Here is a 19157-nt window from a genome sequence, read left to right as displayed (position 1 = left end):
TTTTATAATCATCAAATAATTTATTAAAAATAAAAATTTTTAAAAATAATTTTAATATTACTTTTTTTTTTTATAAAAAAAACCTAGAAAGTTCCACCTTTAAATTGATTAGAGAAGATAGTGTTGCCCTTGTTATTATTATTCTTATTATAGATTATGGGGCAGGATCTTTTGACACCAGTGTCAAACTTCAAGTTTGACACCACATCTGGACCCTTAATTTTAATAACATCTGACGGCTCTTAATATTCCCTGTCTAAATGTCACGTGACTCCTCTTTCTTTCTTTTTTCTTTTTTTTTTCTTCTTTTCTCTTCCCCCTCATCTGTTGCGCACCCTCTGCTCTTTCTTTCTCTTTACAAACCTTTTGATCTTCCTTACACTTCACCAGCGTTTGCCTTCCAAGTTTCAAGCTTTTGTGAGCAATTATTTCTTCAGCTGAACCTTCTTGGAGCCCCACTTCTCCATAGTTACCCTCGTTTCTCCTTTCTTACTGAACCCAAAATAGAAATCTTATCATGTGCTCAGCTGCAGAAGACAAGGAGGTAGTTTCAGTATTAGAAGACTGGGGAGGGCAGGAACTCGATGGACTTTCACCTTGCATGGTCGATACACAGGTACCGTGGTTTTATTTAATTTTACAAAAAAAAAAATGTAGCTTGCATGCTATGTTCTGTATATCTTGGGGTGAGTGAAAAATAAGACTTAATCTAGTGCTTTCTCCCGAATACATAATGTCCTGTAGTCTATAAAAAATGGAGAGCAATCACAAAGTATGGAAATAGGTTTTTTCATTATTATTTTTTATAGATATACGAAGTGATACAATTAATACATTGGTAGTACTCTGAAATTTTTTCTATTGAACTAGTACATGTAAGTCAAGAAGATATTGGGGACAGGCGGTGGGTCAACTACTCACCTTTTTAATATACATGGGTAGTTTTGGGAAATATAGTAAGATGTTCGGAGGCATGCTATAAACGTAATGCAAATGAACAGATAAATTTTTCTCTCTACCTTAATATTGTTTGACAAATGCTTTTCTACAGATATAATTTCAAAAGTGTTTTTGTTCAACTTTTTTACTTCATGGCTGTATTTTTTGCATATCACTTTCTAATTAGTTGTTAAGTAAACAAATTTTAGTTGTCACACCATTTCTTTTTTGTATTAAAGATCGGTATATTTAATTTTTGTTAAAATACATTCTTTATCCTTTACATTTACCTGAATTTTCTAGTTCATTCGTAAAGTAAAAATAAAAAAAAATTATATTTCATTGTAAACTAGAAACTAATATGCATAAATTTTATATTAAATTCTAGTAAGAAAATAAATACCTGAATATCTAGTTCATTTTATATTATAACTGATTATGAGGTTTTATTCTTAACTGTTCATAATCAGTTTTATTTCTATATCTCTTGACAGGGGATGAAAGATCCACTTTTGGACTCCGATTCCAATATTTTCTATATGAATGTGGAGCCTAATATCACTTCGGACAAAATATTGGTAACAGATTCTATCCTACCAGTTGATATGCCACAATCTTCTAATGTTGATGCAGTTATTGTTGAACCTTATGTTGGAATGGAATTTGAATCATTTAAAAGAGTTGAACATTTTTATACATTATTTGCTAAAGCAAAGGGGTTTGGGATCCGTATTCGCTCTAGTAAAAAAAATTACGGACTTTTTGTATGTTGTAAGCACGGTGAAAATAGCAAGAAAGGCTGTAACATGGGAGATGCTAAGAAAAAGTCTTCAACTATTCGCTCGGGATGTAAAGCATCACTTTCTGTGACAAAGGAAAAGAATCGAGACATATGGGTTATCAAATCTTTTGACAACAATCATAATCATATCATGGCTAGTCCTAAGAGTGTGTCTTATTTGAGGTGTCATAAAAAAATGAATGGTGCTGCAAGAAGACTTGTTGAACAGTTTAATGAAGAAGGTTTGCCTACCGGAAAGGTTGCTGCAATGTTTAATGGCAGCGATTTAGCTTTTTCTAATCGGGATTGTTGGAATCAATTGAGAAATCTTCGAAGGAAGAATTTGGATGTTGGAGATGCATTAGCTGTTTTTAATTACTGCAAACAAAAGCAAGCTCAAAATTCTGATTTTTTCTATTCAATACAATGTGATGCTGATGATAGAATGATAAACTTCTTTTGGGTGGATGCTAGATCAAGGTACGCTTATCAACAGTTTGGAGATGTAATTACTTTTGATACCACATATAGAACCAACAAATATAGCATGCTGTTTGCCCCATTTACTGGATTAAACCATCATCTTCAATCAATTTTATTTGGTTGTGCCTTATTACAAGATGAAACCGAGAAATCTTTTACATGGTTATTTGAAACTTGGCTTGAGGCAATGAATGGAAAAAAGCCAGTTTCTATAATAACTGATCAAGATTTAGCTATTGGAGCTGCTGTGGCCAAGGTATTTCCAGAAACTCGTCATCGTTTGTGCTTGTGGCACATTAGAAAGAAGTTTCCTGAAAAGCTTGCACACATATATCACAAGAATTCTACATTCAAGCGTGAGCTGAAAAGGTGTATTCGAGAATCACCAACCATCAAAGAATTTGAAAATGAATGGAAAAATATAATGGTTACATACGATTTGCAGAAAAATGTATGGTTCAAAGATTATTTGAAATTAGAGAGTCGTGGATACCGGTATATAATAGAAGCATATTTTTTGTCGGTATGAATACTACGCAAAGAAGTGAGAGCATCAATTCTTTTTTTGACTCCTTTGTTAATGCAACCACAACACTGCGAGACTTTGTAGTAAAATTTGAGAAGGCAATCAACAACCGCTATGAGGCTGAAAAAAGAGAGGACTTTGAGTCCAGACATAAATCACGCAGTTTGGGTATTGGCTCAAAAATTGAAGAGCACGCTGCGTCAATCTATACCAGAAATGTGTTTCGTAAGTTTCAGAATGAGCTTATTAGAGTCAACCATTTTATAAAGGAGAAGATTGAGAAAAATGGTTCACAATGTAAGTATCAAATTTCTAATTGTTTCGATACTCGGGATAACTTCATTGTTGATATAAATTTAGAGTCAAAGGATGCTTCATGTGGCTGTCAACTTTTTGAATTTATGGGAATCATATGTAGACACATATTGGTAATCTTTCAAGCAAAAAATATTATTCAAATTCCTAGCCACTATATCATGCAACGTTGGACTAAAGAAGCCAATAAATGCATTGAGGCAGACGATATTGATATCTCAAATCATGATTCAGACATTTTGAGAAGTTTGCATGTGCAACGTCAATTTAGCAGACTTTCTGATTTGGCTAAAAGATCAGAATATGCGTACAAGTATATTGTGACAGAACTTGATCGTATTTATGACGTGGCCAGCACTATGAAGACAAAAATGCTTGATGTCAATGAAGCTCCTATAGAGTCTAGTCAGCAAAATTTGATATGTGACATAGCATATGATGATTCAAATTTCAATATCAAGGATCCATACATATCACAAACAAAAGGTAGAAAAAGGAAGGATTCTGACAAACAGGCTTTAACAGGAAGGTACAAAGGTGGTCTTGAATTATCAATACATAAGTCATTGATTAAAAGGAGAGCATGTAAATCCTGTGGAGAATATGGTCACTATCAATCAACTTGCAAAAAACAAAAGACAACCTAATGTAAGAATATTTTTTTAATGTTAGTGTTGGTATTTAAATCCTTCATTATTATATTTATATATTTTCATTTGGTTTCTCTGCCTATTTCTGATTTATTTATTTATTTTATTTATTTGCATTTGGATTCCAACATTCAAGTCTTCAGTTCAAACAGGTTACCCAAGATTTCTCTTTGTATGTACCTTTTAGTTTTTGACTTCTCTACTAAACTCTTTTTGTGCATAATTGGTATTTCATATTTGTGTAATATCCTCAATCAAGATTGAATTTTATTCTAAAGCTGCATGACTGTGAGGCATATAAGTTATTGGATTATATTGCCAATTTCATTTAAATTTTTCACAATTGAACTTGATGTAAAATCTACACTTGCCAATAACATTTATCATTTTTTAAACTTATGTTACCTTGTGATTTTGTGTGTAGTTAAAAGCTTATGACATCAGTTCCTCTCTTCAAGTCTGCTCCTAATCTCACTGTTTCAAAGCTCTACTTAGGTGTGACCTCAATCACCATTCAAACAATTTCTTCTCTTTTTTTGAATTCAGCTCACACTTGAATTCTCACAGGAACCATGACTTTTGGGTAGCAGAACAATTTGCCAGAGTCACTTTGCCTTCTTCATGAAGCTTTTAGTTGGCATAAAAATCTTTGACTCTGCAGAAATGTACCATCCTCCTTTATGAACTTTGCAATCTTTTTGGGTGGATTATGTTTTTGGAGAAGTCTTGTAATTTTTGGGTTGTATCAATGTTTTATTTTTTAACTTTTGTAATTTAGGATTGTCGCTTTTTTGAATGGTTATTGTTGATTTTAATTGTACAATGATCTTGAATTCAAATGTGTTTGAACTGGTCAGTTCGAAGAACTTGGCCTAAAATCCAATGAACTGCACGCTGCATATCGCATATCAGCAGCCATTCACATGTTACAAGCTTCAAAGGATATAATAATTAGAGTATATGGGTATATCTAAATGTGAGAATTTTTGCACTGTCCAAATGTCAAGTTTAATGTTAATGTAAATTATTCCTTGTTGTCGTGATGTTTGTTTAATAGAGTTGCAAAGAGAAACCAAATCAAAAGAAATGGATAAAAAAGAATGAGAAATGCAAAGAGTACATAATCACGTGGGTTTTGTTTGTATCAATTAATTTTTTAATTTTGCAATTGTTTCAAATACTCTAGAGCTGCAATGCTAAAAGACAATGCAAATGGTTGAACCAAAAATATTAGCCATCGAGGTTAACAACTGGTAGAACCAGTTTGATGTATAATATTACAAGCAAACTCTTCACACCTATTCTGCTTTTCATCCAATGCAGTAGCAAATGGTCTCAGTTCAGAGAGACTCTTACCTAGCTGTGGTTCGACTTTTCTTAGAATCATCAAAACAACAATAACAAAAATTGAAGGAAAAAAGGTAAGTTTATAACTCCAATCCAGAACAACCAAGCTCTTGCTTCATTCAAAGCTTTCCTCAAATATAAAACAATACATGTAGGCAACCCAGTTTTTAAAGGTAATTTTTTTGTCATGGGTTACACGAAACAAAAAAAGGGAAACCCAATTTTTAATCAGCCTTTACGAAAGTCGAAGACCCAGTTTTTGTATGAACAAAATAAACAATATTATTGTGATTTAAGGGTAACCCTTTTTCTTCTTCTTATTCTTCTTTTTCGTCTCACTTCTTCGCCTTTTTTGAATCGAGCCCTTTTAAGGACAACCTTTGAATCGAGCTACGAACAAGAGAAAAAAGGATTACGAAGATTATAAGAAAAAGAAGTGAAGAAAACCATGTAAAAGGGTAATTGCACACAAAAGCTAACAATGGTGAGAGTGTAAACAGATGAGGGAGAAAATGAAAGAGAAAAAAAAGTTGAGAAAGAAAGAGCAGAGGGTGCGCAACAGATGAGGGGGAAGAGAAAAGAAGAAGAAAAAAAGAAAAAAGAAAGAAAGAGGAGTCACGTGACATTTAGACAGGGAATATTAAAAGCCGTCAGATGTTATTAAAATCAAGGGTCCAGATGTGGTGTCAAACTTAAAGTTTGACACTGGTGTCAAAAGATCCTGCCCCATAGATTATTTATGCATATGAATATTTCTCTTTTTTTATTAGAGGAAGAATCTATGGGCGCGTTACCTTGTTTGCCAAGACAATTTTAAGAGAATTAAGCTAACGTGCCCCTTTGTTGACCTTATAACTATTGTGCTATAAAGAGAAAGGCCAAGTATACCCTCAAACCAAACACAGCTTTAAACCACCGCGTCTCTAACGGATGTTATCTTCTTCTGTTCTTTTTATCTGTTAACCGGCTACCTAGAACTATAGTTGATAAACGTTGTTTTCCCATATTGTCACCTCTAGATCTATCCGATTCACTGTTTTTATTTTTTTCATTTTCATTTTGATTAAGATTTATAGTTCAACTTTGATAACATTGTTTCCCATATCCTTTGTTTCTCCGAAGGATGAATTTTTCAAGGATTGGGCGCTCCCTGTTGCGCTCTTCTAGCTCTAGAGTAAGCTTTCGTTTCTCTCAATTGAATCGATTCATTTGCTAAACAAACCAATAAGATGCTAACTTTGATGATGCTTTTTATTGGGGTTGTAGAATTTGTTGCACGGTGATGGGAGATTGGGAACCCTTTTCGGAGTGCCACGAACGAATCCTTATTCCGAAGGAGCGGAAGGGGGATTAGGGTTTTTCAGGGGTTACGTAGCTTCTACCACAGCGCGCAGTAATAGTCTCGTTTCCAATTTGCCTGATTTTAAAACTGTTGCTGCAAACCCTAGGCTGCTTCACCGTCTGTTTTCCAGCGAAGCCCCAAAGAAGAAGAGTAAGTTAAGGTTTTGTTGGCCGTGCTTAGCATAATGAAATTGAAACTGCTTCTATTGCTTTTAGCAACTGCTCCTCCTCATTGCTTCTGGATTACTGTGCTGTGCTTCGGTTAGTGTTCTGATTTTTATTTCTCGGTTTTGGCAGATTATGAGAACTTTTATCCCAAGGAAAAGAAGGAAGTTCCCAAGGGAAACGATAAAAATAATGAGTCTAAAGGTAAAAATGAAATCTTTTGTGTACCTTATTTTCTTGTGAATGAGGAAAAACTGTAATCGCAAATTGTTTGAAAATGATGGTCATAACTGATGTAATGAGTAATATGGATGGTCATGTTATTCATGTGTTGGGGTCCTTGTGGATAATAGTTGATTAACTAGTGCGACGCCGGCGCGTGTGCGCGCGTGAGTGAGGGAGCATTTTGTCATCCTTATTAAATTATATGTAGTTTTCTGTTATTTTATAACTTGAGGAGGCAGAAAGGAGTGGAGTTGGTTTACTTGCCTTTTGTTAGTCTAGACTATTTCAGAGTTGAGCATTTTTTAGATTGCATTTATTATGTGAACTTCCTTTACAATGGGAAGGTGGATAATACTTGCCTTTTGTTAGTCTAGACTATTTCAGAGTTGAGCATTTTTTAGATTGCATTTATTATGTGAACTTCCTTTACGATGGGAAGGTGGATAATAGTGTAGGATTCTTCTTGCCCTGGGCCAGGGTTCTAATTTGTGTTGGTTCAAACTTCAAGTACAATTTTACTGTAGATGGGTGATTTTGGGTTTTGAAACATATATTCAATCCCAAAAAAATGCTCTCTCTCTCTTAAATCTGTTTGGCTGCAATGAGTTAGTGGTTAGCATAATTTGGCTTGGTTCAAAATCTGAACCGAACTTCAATAAACTGAAATATGGCTTGGTTCAGTTATAGGCTTAAATCCAAATTGTAACCATTTGAAGAAACAAATCTGAACCAACGTAAACATTTATTTGGTTCGGCTAACTGGTTATTAATGAGATGATGAAATGATTATACAAAGCAATCTCAAGTTGCTTTCTTTACCCTCTGTTCAATCGCAACCATCAAACCAACACGAGACCTTTCCTTTGTTGCAAAATCACCATGTCTAACACCTTAAATCAACCGGCTGAATATTTCATTGGAATTTCCCTCCATGGATTTGCCACTCTGCTTCCCTTCCTCACCTTAAATCCCAAGGATTTGTAAATTTTGGTTTCATTCAGTTAGTTTTTGTGCACAGAACTTTATATGTTTAGTAGTAATCTGATCTGTTTTGGGCAAAAATAAATAAATAAAAGCATTGGAAACAGGCTTCAAATGGTTTGGTTGGGTTTAGTTTATAAGTTCAGTTGGGTTCATACTTTCATTTGAACACCCTTAGATTTATTTGTATTCTCTCTCTCTCATACCGTGTGTGTGGCTGTAGGAATTAATCATGCATCTGCTTTCTAGTTTTTCTTGCAATAAAGGAGTATGGACAACAACTTTTAACACTTGAATTCTCCTTTTGATTTCAGATGGCTCGAACACAAATACAGATGATCACGGAAATTTTCAAGAGACTTTCATGAAGCATTTTCAAAATCTAATCACGCCATTATTGGTGGTGGGGCTATTTCTCTCATCTTTTTCTTTTGGTCCTCGCGAGCAAAAGCAGGTAAGCATAACTTCACAAGTTTTACCACAGTCATTTGTGGTTTTAACTTGTTTTTGTGGGTGATGTGGTTGAATTGAGAACTTAAAATATATGAATATCTGCAACTGTCAGATGAGTGGAATGGTTTCAAATGGAGGAGAAATGGACTTTTTACTGCTTGACACATTATGCCACTATTGTCTTAATTCTTTAGATGAGTGGATGAAAAATTGAAATAGAAAAGTATTACGAAGAATTAGGTTTGAGTTTTGTATTGTGAACTATACTACCATATTTGCTGCCTCTAATACATCGTTGGTAGCTCTCTATGACTTTTTTTCTTCTGCCTTGCCCTATGTGCATGCATGTTTGTATGATTGGAATCGTTTTTTTCCTTCCTTTTTGAACCTTACCACTTTTCAAGATCTTTTATATGAAGCATCATTAATTGATAAATTTTTAACTCGTGTTACTCAGTAAGTTTTTCTTTGGCTAATGTTACTGTTGACTTTGATTTTGTGGCTGAAAATGAGGGTATAACTGTGAGATGAGCTCTGTACTACTTCCATTGACTACTTAGATTGAAGCTCCATTGATCAAGAGTGCTATTAGGATGTATTCCTGATGCTTTTATATACCCAAGTCTCAAACTAGCTTGACTTTTGAACAATGCTTGATATTTTTATGGAGCTTATTTTCTCCTGTGGAAGAGCATGATAATTTAGATGTGAATCCAACCATGTGCCTTTTGGCAACGAGATCCCTGTTCATTTGTGTCTGGTTTTTGTAGTTTCTTTTATTTCATTATTATCACCTTGCTAATGTGGACTACAATTTGATTCTTTGCAGATAAGCTTTCAGGAGTTCAAAAATAAGCTTTTGGAACCAGGTCTAGTCGACCATATTGTTGTTTCAAATAAATCAGTAGCCAAAATATTTGTAAGGAGCTCTCCACGTAACCAAACAGACAGTGAAGTTGTCCAAGGGACCCTCCCTGCAAAGGGACCTGGTGCCCAATATAAATATTATTTCAATATTGGAAGTGTTGAGTCTTTTGAGGAGAAGTTAGAGGAAGCGCAAGATGCACTAGGCATTGACCCTCATGATTATGTTCCTGTTACATATTCTTCTGAAATGGTTTGGTACCAGGAATTGATGAGATTTGCTCCAACCCTGTTACTTTTGGGATCTCTCTTGTATGTGGGAAGGAGAATGCAAGGTGGACTTGGTGTTGGCGGCGGCGGCGGCGGTGGGAAGGGTGCTCGTGGAATATTCAACATAGGAAAAGCCCATGTTACTAAAGTTGACAAAAATGCCAAAAACAAGGTTTGTAGCTTTTTCTGCTATAAATAAGATGACCTTTGTTTTTTGCTTTCACTTTTTAACAGCTTGTTCCTCAGTATCCATCATTGCCTTGCCCATATTTGTAATTTCTTTGAGGGAGGAGTGATGGTGAATTACTTAGCAATTATTTCATTTAATAGACTATAATTTTTTTTTACTTCTATTCATATTGTTCAGGTCTATTTTAAAGACGTTGCTGGCTGTGATGAGGCAAAGCAAGAAATTATGGAGTTTGTCCACTTCCTCAAGAACCCTAAGAAATACGAAGAACTTGGTGCAAAAATTCCTAAAGGTGCTCTTCTGGTGGGTCCTCCGGGAACAGGAAAAACCCTTTTAGCAAAAGCAACTGCAGGGGAATCTGGTGTGCCATTCCTTTCTATATCCGGTTCTGATTTCATGGAAATGTTTGTTGGTGTTGGACCATCTAGGGTGAGAAACTTGTTTCAGGAAGCAAGGCAGTGTGCTCCCAGTATAGTATTTATTGATGAGATTGATGCAATTGGTCGAGCAAGGGGACGTGGAGGCTTCTCTGGTGCTAATGATGAGCGTGAAAGTACTTTAAATCAATTGTTGGTTGAGATGGATGGTTTTGGAACTACTGCTGGAGTTGTTGTGCTGGCAGGAACAAATAGACCTGATATCTTGGACAAAGCTCTGCTTAGGCCTGGGCGATTTGACCGCCAGATATCAATTGATAAGCCTGATATTAAAGGTCGTGATCAGATATTTCAGATCTATTTGAAAAAGATCAAACTTGACCATGAACCATCATATTATTCACAAAGGCTTGCAGCCCTTACACCTGGATTTGCTGGAGCAGACATTGCTAATGTTTGCAATGAAGCTGCTCTGATTGCTGCAAGAAATGACGGAACACTGGTCACAATGGACCATTTTGAGGCAGCTATTGATAGGATCATTGGTGGTTTGGAGAAGAAGAACAAGGTAGGTCTTTTTAAGGTTTTATATTACTATTAGGAAGGTTTGGGAAAGGGGGGGAGGTTTTATTTTATAAAAATTCTGCATATCATATGCACAGTTATAGCTTTCTTCCTTTTTCTTGAATTTCTTACCTTTTATTCTTGTGGGAGCAAATCAAAGTTTTAACATAAAATATAGTTTGATTGCTTTAATAAATTAATGACGAATAATACTTGATAAATTTGAACTAGGAAATGATAATGTTTGCCTTTTCTTTTAACTCGTAAGTTCTCGTGGATATATAACAGGAAAGTGGAGGAAGATTGTGGGGTTATGTAAAATAATTTTCTTATTTATATGTAATTAACCAATTATGTATATAATCCTGTATCTTTTATTAATTTATGTAATAAACATGCCAATAAAGTAGCATTTCTAGAACTTGAGACAAGAAAGGTGGATAATGAACAATGAGCAATATTATTGTAAGCTGAAGCTTTTCATCTATCTGTCTTTCATTTTTATGTCTGAGAGAGCTGTGCATTATACTTTGGATCTTCTAGTCTTTCTGTATCTGGTATGCAGAGATAGGTTATCTTAGGCTGTTGTTGTAAGTCAAGACCTCATGATGATGAAAATTATATGCTACATTGAATTGAAAATGTTGAACTAACTGAAATTTAGAACTCTCTCTCCACTTTATGCGTTACTGGTTTTAGATTTTCTCTAATACCTATGTTTCTTTACCAGGTAATAAGCAAGCTGGAAAGGCGTACTGTTGCTTACCATGAATCAGGCCATGCTGTTGCAGGTTGGTTCTTGGAACATGCTGAGCCCTTGTTGAAAGTAACTATTGTTCCTCGTGGCACAGCAGCTCTTGGGTTTGCCCAATATGTTCCAAATGAGAACCTTCTCATGACAAAGGAGCAGCTTTTTGATATGACTTGTATGACGCTTGGTGGTCGGGCTGCTGAGCAGGTTGTTCTATTATTTCTTCTTTTTTTTAATTACCTTTTTCTCTCCTGCGATTCTTTTCTGTACGACCAATGCTCATCTTTGTATGGGAAGAATTTAACATGTTTTAGTGCATAACTTATATTTTTCAATTGCAAATATTATTACTGCTTTATGTTATTGTTGAATTATTTTCTCTTATCTGAAGCTTGATGCTTCCTAACCTTCAACAAAGCCATGAGAATGATGGTTTCCCTCCCTTGTTACTGCAGGTTCTCATAGGTAGAATCTCAACGGGAGCACAAAACGACTTGGAAAAAGTGACCAAAATGACGTATGCCCAAGTAGCAATCTATGGTTTTAGTGAAAAAGTGGGCCTCCTCTCTTTCCCTCCAACAGAGGACTCTTTTCAGATGTCCAAACCGTACAGCAGTAAAACTGCTGCAATCATTGATACTGAAGTGAGAGAATGGGTGAACAAAGCATATGAACGTACCATAAGCCTCATCGAGGAACACAAGGAGCAAGTGGCTCAAATTGCTGAGTTGCTTCTTGAAAAAGAAGTACTTCACCAGGATGACTTGCTTCGAGTTTTGGGTAAGCGGCCATTCCAGTCTAGTGAACCTACCAATTATGATAGATTTAAGCAAGGATTTGAAGAGGAAGATGAAAAAATCGTAGAGAGCACCATCGATGGACCTGAACAGGGTGGGGGGTCTTCACCTTTAGAGCCTCAGGTCGTTCCTGCATAGTTGAATAAGCTTCTCTTTGTTATTGTACATGAATTTCTTGTTTTGTCAATTAGCTGACTTGCATCAAACTTGTATGATAACTGCAGAATAAAAATAATTCGTTTCTGATTTTTCATATATGGATGTGTAATGTTATAGACCAGCCAATGCAAATCCAATTTTCAGTTGTTCAAACCAAGTTATATTTAGTTACATTGAAATTTTCATACTGCCATCGAACAACATTGCATGTGCTTGTTCATCTTATTGAGCCATCAACTCTTTGTTTAAATGGCTTATGGAGTTTTTCCTAGTGGTGTTTGCCGGTGTAACAGTAACAGCATAGTGTCATTAGTTAAGCATCTTGGTGAATTCATGAGAATTGGAGCTAAGCAATACAGAAGGTGAAGGGGATTTTAAGTCAATAGTTTCTTTCCCACCTTCAAGCTGTCTTGGGACAAAGAAATATATAATGATCAATTTTTTCTTTCTTTCTGTTTTCTACAAATATATTTGCTTTTCTAATCTGCAAAAAGGAGGTCCAACGCCCAAATTGTAAAAGTAACTTGTTTTCTTGTTGCAGGTTGGTAGACTTTTAAAATGATTCCATTGAAGAATCATTTTCTCTTCATAATAATCGTATGTATTTTTTTTAGTATAATAATCATATGTATTTTAGGTGATCTTTAGTAGTTTACTAGGCAATATGTGAGAAGTAGGGGTGCTAAATGAACCAAGGGCCTTTGGCTCGGCTCGTGAAGGCCTGAGTTTACATGTCTAAAATTGGTTGTTGGCACCAGGTTTGAACTTGTATAAAAGTTTGTTTAATAAAAAGGCCTCAGGCTTCAATTCAAAAGCTCGGCCTTAGAGCCTCTCAGGCTGACCTGTTATATATATTTTTTATTTTATATTTTTTATACTAGTAATGATTCTCTCTTTCTCCTCAATCCATTTCACTCTATTTTATTGGTTAAACAAACTTTTTGATTGATTTTGTTCTATATTATACTGTTTGGATATATATTGAATTTATGAATATTTATGAAATTACTAGTGTCGTTGATTGCATATTCTGTTTGGATAAATTTTGGTTGTCTTATTTTTTTTGAATAGGCTAAACCAGACTTTTATTTTTTATAAATAAGTCAGGCCATATGCCGGTAATTATATCTATAACAGGTAACAGGTTTGGTCAGGCTGACACATTTAAATACAGACTTAGCCTTTTAAGACCAAAGCTTGGCTCGGCCCGTTAACACTCCTGGTGAGAAGAACTACTACTACTAATGTTTCTATAGCAATGGTGAAGAGATTTTATCCAAAACGCTATGATAATTGCACTGAATTATGTAGAATTAGATGTTACATAAAAGGACCCAAATTTACAATGGCAATTTCGATGTCCTTTAGAAATGCTTATAAAAATCTCTTGAATTCACACAATTTTTGCACATTTTTTTTTTCTTGTTAATTCTTCGTAAAATTTTACCCATCCAAAAAAGTTTATAGACATTAGTATGTACTCTACTTATAATTAAAATAAAACGAACCTTAAAAAAAGTATATGCTTATATTACTTTTTGGCTTTATAAACCAACTACAGCCATTTGATATTAATTTTGTTTTAATTACTGTGCAGACTGTGTTTGAGTTGGAAGAATATAGGTTTTTTGACCACTATAACCTTTTTTTAATAATTAATTACTAAATTGACCCTCTTTATAAACTATTCAAAAATTTAACCTCTCCAGAAAACATAACATCAATCTGTCCCTATTTACCGTTGACCATGAAGCTTACCCGGGTACACCTCTACCTACCTGGGTATATTTTGAAATTTTTTACCTACCCGGGTACACCCCTCCCTAAGGCTGGTGGATCACTCTCATAAGGCTACTGACAAATTATCTGGTAAGGCCATTCAGACACAATGGCTTATTGACAGTGGTGCCTCGCAGCACATGACAGGTTCTTTGGAATTACTGACTAATGTTACAAAAATCAAACCCCTAGAAGTGGGGTTACCTAATGGTGCACTTACTCATGCCGAACAACAAGGGACAATGGTGTTTAATGATGAGTTCACATTGTCTAACGTTTTATTTGTTCCTCATTTGCGGTGCAATTTGATTTCAGTTTCTCAGTTATTGCAGTAGAGTGATAATAAACTAATATTTACTAATGGACAATGTATTTTACAGGACCAAGCATTAATGAGGCAGACTGGATTGGGTGATGTTCATGCAGGAGTTTATGTGTTTCAACCAAAGCATGCTTCAGTTTCTACTGTGAGAATTCAGGAGTCTGCAGAGTTGTGGCACAAGCGGTCGGGTCATTCATCCTATGTAGTTGTGTCTTTGCTTCCGTTGTTTTCCCATATGTCAGCTAAAATTGCAGCAACTAAAATGACATGTACCTTTTGTTGTCGTGCCAAGCACACTAGGACTATGTTTCATTCAAGTAATAATCGCAGTAAAGAATGTTTTGATTTAATTCACTGTGATACATCGGGGCCCTATCGCTCTTCTTCTTCTTCAGGTGCACATTATTTTTTAACGATTGATGATGATTTCAGTCGATTTGTTTGGGTATATATGTTAGCCGAAAAGAAGGAAACATGCGATCGTATTCAAATTTTTTTTGCTATGATCAGAACTCAATTTGGAAAAAGGATAAAAATATTGCGTTCTGATAACGGGTCCGAATTTAAATCAAATAAATTGCTGCAGTTATATCATGATAATGAGACAATTCATCAAACATCGTGTGTTTATACACCAGAATAGAATGAACGAGTAGAGCGAAAGCATAGACATATTTTAAATGTATCTCGGGCATTATTATTTCAAGCTTGTTTACCCGTCGATTTTTGGGAAGAAAGTGTGCTTGCAGGAGTCCATTTAATTAATAGAACACCATCCAAAATTTTATCTGGTAATACACCTCACGAAGTTTTATATGGGGAGGCTCCAAATTATGAACACTTGAAGATTTTTGGATGTTTGTGTTATGCTAATGTTAGACCAAAACCTACGGATAAATTTGCTTCTCGCTCTCGCAAGTGCATGTTTATAGGATATCCGGTTACTCAAAAGGGGTGGAAATTATATGATCTGGAAAATAGAGAATTTTTTGTATGCAGGGATGTGAAATTCTATGAAGAAATTTTTCCTTTAGCTTCCTTATCATCGCATCAACCTGAGTTTTCATCTGCAATCCCTCCTTCCCATGAGACACAAAACATGCTGGTTGATTATCAGGCAGACGACGCTGATCACAATGGTATACTTCGGACGCATGCAGACGCCGATAATACTGGTGCACTTCAGGCACATACAAATGACACTGGACATGCCGCACTTCCAAACCATAACGTTGGTCAAACTGGTGCAATTCGCGAGCAGGCAGGCGACGGTGATTGTCTAGCAACTTCTGAATCCGATATAGTTGACAGGGGGGAGCAACGATCAGGTGCTTGTATTGCCACCAACAGTAGCAGAACCGCAACCAGTAGCAAGCCGAAACCAACGATCAAGGAAAACTCCGGCATATCTTCAAGATTATGAATGCAATGCTATCGAAACACATAAATCTCTTCCTGCTACCCAAATCAGTCACTCTTCAAATGCAAGGTCAGGTATTAAATATCCATTATGTAATTTTCTTAGTTTATCTAAATTTTCTCCATCCCATTGTGCATTTGTAGCAGCTCTTGATGCAGGATGTGAGTCTCGTCATTTTAAAGAAGCCATGCAAAATCCACAATAGGTAGAAGCTATGAGAAAATAAATTAATGCACTAGAAGATAATGGAACATGGACAGTCACGGTTTTGCCTTCTAATCGACGAGCATTACCTAGCAAATGGGTTTTCAAAATAAAATATCATTCTGATGGAACCGTGGAAAGATGTAAGGCACGGTTAGTTATTGCAGGTAACCATCAGATAGAAGGCGAAGACTTTGGTGAGACATATGCGCCCGTTGCAAAAATGACTAGTGTTAGGACTCTTTTGGCTATTGCAGCAGCCAAGCAGAGGGAATTGCATCAACTGGATGTGCATAATGCGTTCCTAAATGGAGAGCTTAATGAAGAGGTGTATATTAAGTTCCCTCCAGGATTTAGCAATGGAACAAAAGATCAAGTCTGTCGTTTGAAAAAATCTCTCTACGGATTGAGACAATCTCCAAGAAACTGGTTTAACAAATTGAGCTCATCACTTATAAAATACGGGTTTCAACAATCACATGCAGATTATACCTTGTTCACATTCCAAAGAGGTGATATTTTTCTTGCTCTTCTGGTTTATGTTGATGATATAGTGTTGGCAGGAAATAATACTCAAGCATGTAATCAAGTCAAGAAATATTTAAACAAGTGTTTTAAAACCAAGGACTTATGCAAGCTAAAATATTTTCTTGGAATTGAGATAGCCCGTAACAAAGAAGGGATATTTTTGTGTCAACGGAAATATGCTCTTGATATTTTACATGAAGCAGGTCTTAGTGGAAGCAAACCAGTTGTATCTCCTATTGAACAAAATCATAGACTTGCTCTTGCTAATGGCCCAGATATCGAAAATCCTGAGAGATATAGGAGACTGATTGGAAAATTGATTTATTTAAATATTACAAGACTAGATTTGAGTTATGCTATACATGTCCTTTCTCAATTTATGCAGCATCCAAAACAAGGTCATTACGATGCGATCCTACGAGTGTTAAGGTATGTGAAACAAAATCCTGGTCAAGGACTTCTATTAAAAAGCGCATGTGATCTCCGCATTCATGCCTATTGTGATTCCAATTGGGCCTCTTGTCCTCTTACAAGACGATCTGTTACTGGTTATTTTGTTATGTTGGGCACATCACCTATTTCATGGAGAACAAAGAAGCAGGTCACAGTTGCACGTTCTTCTGCTGAAGCTGAATATATAGCTATGGCAGCTGCTACAACAGAGTTAATTTGGTTAAAGGGATTCCTTGCGTCTCTTGGTGTAAATCATTCAACACCCATGCGGTTATTTTGTGATAATACAGTAGCTCTTCATATTGCTGCTAACCCCGTTTTTCATGAGCGAACGAAACACATTGAACTAGACTGCCATTTCGTTCGAGAACACATTCAGGCGAACACCATTGCTACTTCACATGTTCGCTCCTCCGCTCAGCTGGCAGATCTTTTCACCAAAGCTTTGGGACAATTTGTATTTCTTGCATTCCTTCCCAAGTTAGGCATTTCATTCTTACATGCTCCAACTTGAGGGGGAGAGTTGGAAGAATATATGCAGTTAGCATGTAAATATATTATGTTTCCTTGTACTCCTAGTAGTTTCCTATTTGATAGCTTGTTAGCATAGTTGTTGATATTGTTAGCATGCTGTTAGCCTATTTTCACGTACAGCTTTAGGCGATTAGTTAGTTTAGTTTCTTTTCAAGTTTTGCTAATCACTTGTATTTATTCTAAGCCTATTTAAAGGCAACTTATTAATGAAGCAAACCAATCATTTGGTACCATATTCTATCTGTTTGCAATTCGTGAACAACTTTTATGGCAAAAAATCCGTACTAATGTTATTTTTCAAATGTATCTTCATCCTAAAACACATTTGAAAAGAATGGCCATACTAGAGCAGTCAAACACGTAAGTTTGATTGACGAGATAAGTCCCGCCAGTGAGAAAGACGAGATCAGAAGCCACGTAGGAAGCCCAACCAATCGCGTCAGTCCATGTCACGTGTTTTCCACGTATCCCGCCACCTGTTGTGACATGTACCAGTCCCGCCATGTCAGTTGGCGAGACTAAGCCACGTGTGCGACACATCCGCAGTTCTTGTGACGCGTTCCAGCCACCCCAAATACTAATAAAAAAATGAATTACTATTAAATCATGCCAATTACATTAATTATATTGTCCTAAAGCATTTTTTGCAACATTGTAATGTTAATAAATTATTTTGTATAAAAGATTTAATAGCATGAATAATATTTAACTAATTCAATAAATGGTAATGGCTATTTATTTACCTTTTTAATAGTTATTAAATCAACTTAATATGTTTTTTCTTAGGTTTTATTCATTAACATGAGATCTGCAATTATATAATTATTAAAACAATTATTACGATTTCAATAATTAATAATTGTAATTATTATAAATATATTCAATCTAAATTACTATTTCAGATTAATGTTTATAATTTTCAATATTAACAACTTAGTTTTCTAACATGGTTTTTAAAGCATTGTAAATTTCAATATGATTACTATTAATCAGGTTACTAATTAAAATTACAACATAATTATGACATTAATCACTGTTTACCAAAAGCCAAAATTACATTGATTAATAATTATTCCTCAATAATTATCTTAGGGATAATTTTTTGATGCCTACTAAGGATTCTAAAATTATTTTTCTTAATTAATGCAGAATATTTGAAAAAGGCTTTAATGACATGATTATTATTTAATTATTAAACTAATGATGACTAAGTTAACATATGCAGGTTTGTTATAATTATTATATTTGATTAATATTAATATTTATTTTATTTATTAATTACACAAACAAATGGGCCACTATTTACTAATTAAAAAAAACAAATTTATAACTTTCATTTTATTTGTTTTCAGTTACTTTCATGCCACCGTGTTTGGTCGGCAAAATATTAATAAATTTGTTTTTTTTAGTAAATGCATATGTTAATTAGTAAATTTGTTTTAATAATTATTAGTAAATTTGTTTTAATAATTATTAGTAAAATGAAATGGTTCTTTTAATAATTATTAGTAAATGAATTTTAATACAAAATAATTTATTAACATTACAATGTTGCAAAAAATGCTTTAGGACAATATAATTAATGTAATTGGCATGATTTAATAGTAATTCTCTTTTTTATTAGTATTTGGGGTGGCTGGAACGCGTCACAAGAACTGCGGATGTGTCACACACATGGCTTAGTCTCGCCAACTGACATGGCGGGACTGGTACATGTCACAACAGGTGGCGGGATACGT

The 19157-nt window shown here is 35.0% G+C and overlaps 3 protein-coding genes across 3 annotated transcripts; all 3 read left to right on the top strand.

The window, feature by feature from the left end:
* Positions 1-517: 517 nt before the first annotated feature.
* LOC133311437 (protein FAR1-RELATED SEQUENCE 5-like) lies at positions 518-2732 on the top strand. Its single transcript, XM_061512492.1, has 2 exons — positions 518-616; positions 1434-2732. Exons 1-2 carry the CDS (start codon positions 518-520, stop codon positions 2730-2732), a joined length of 1398 nt encoding a protein of 465 aa, XP_061368476.1.
* Positions 2729-3691, top strand: LOC133311436 (protein FAR1-RELATED SEQUENCE 5-like). Its single transcript, XM_061512491.1, has one exon. The coding sequence runs from the start codon at positions 2729-2731 to the stop codon at positions 3689-3691; it is 963 nt and encodes a 320-aa protein (XP_061368475.1).
* A 2261-nt stretch (positions 3692-5952) lies between these two features.
* On the top strand, positions 5953-12301 carry LOC133311417 (ATP-dependent zinc metalloprotease FTSH 10, mitochondrial-like). Its single transcript, XM_061512468.1, has 8 exons — positions 5953-6215; positions 6308-6533; positions 6680-6751; positions 8068-8207; positions 9036-9512; positions 9708-10475; positions 11202-11429; positions 11678-12301. Exons 1-8 carry the CDS (start codon positions 6165-6167, stop codon positions 12155-12157), a joined length of 2442 nt encoding a protein of 813 aa, XP_061368452.1. The 5' UTR covers positions 5953-6164; the 3' UTR covers positions 12158-12301.
* The last annotated feature ends 6856 nt before the right edge of the window (positions 12302-19157 follow it).

This window comes from Gastrolobium bilobum, unplaced genomic scaffold (assembly GCF_033153095.1).
Source record: "Gastrolobium bilobum isolate Gb01-03AN ecotype WA unplaced genomic scaffold, APGP_CSIRO_Gbil_v1 utg14925, whole genome shotgun sequence".
Taxonomy (NCBI): Eukaryota; Viridiplantae; Streptophyta; class Magnoliopsida; order Fabales; family Fabaceae; genus Gastrolobium; species Gastrolobium bilobum.
The sequence above is the reverse complement of the archived record's forward strand: the minus strand, read 5'-3'. Positions and strand labels throughout refer to the sequence as shown.

Bases quoted from the DNA above. Each gene is read 5' to 3' on its own strand.
- LOC133311437 (XM_061512492.1), top strand. From the start codon at position 518: ATGTGCTCAGCTGCAGAAGACAAGGAGGTAGTTTCAGTATTAGAAGAC. The intron at 617-1,433 runs GTACCGTGGTTT...ATCTCTTGACAG, and splicing joins CTTGCATGGTCGATACACAG to GGGATGAAAGATCCACTTTT.
- LOC133311436 (XM_061512491.1), top strand. From the start codon at position 2,729: ATGAATACTACGCAAAGAAGTGAGAGCATCAATTCTTTTTTTGACTCC.
- LOC133311417 (XM_061512468.1), top strand. From the start codon at position 6,165: ATGAATTTTTCAAGGATTGGGCGCTCCCTGTTGCGCTCTTCTAGCTCT. The intron at 6,216-6,307 runs GTAAGCTTTCGT...TTGGGGTTGTAG, and splicing joins TGCGCTCTTCTAGCTCTAGA to AATTTGTTGCACGGTGATGG. The intron at 10,476-11,201 runs GTAGGTCTTTTT...TTTCTTTACCAG, and splicing joins GTTTGGAGAAGAAGAACAAG to GTAATAAGCAAGCTGGAAAG.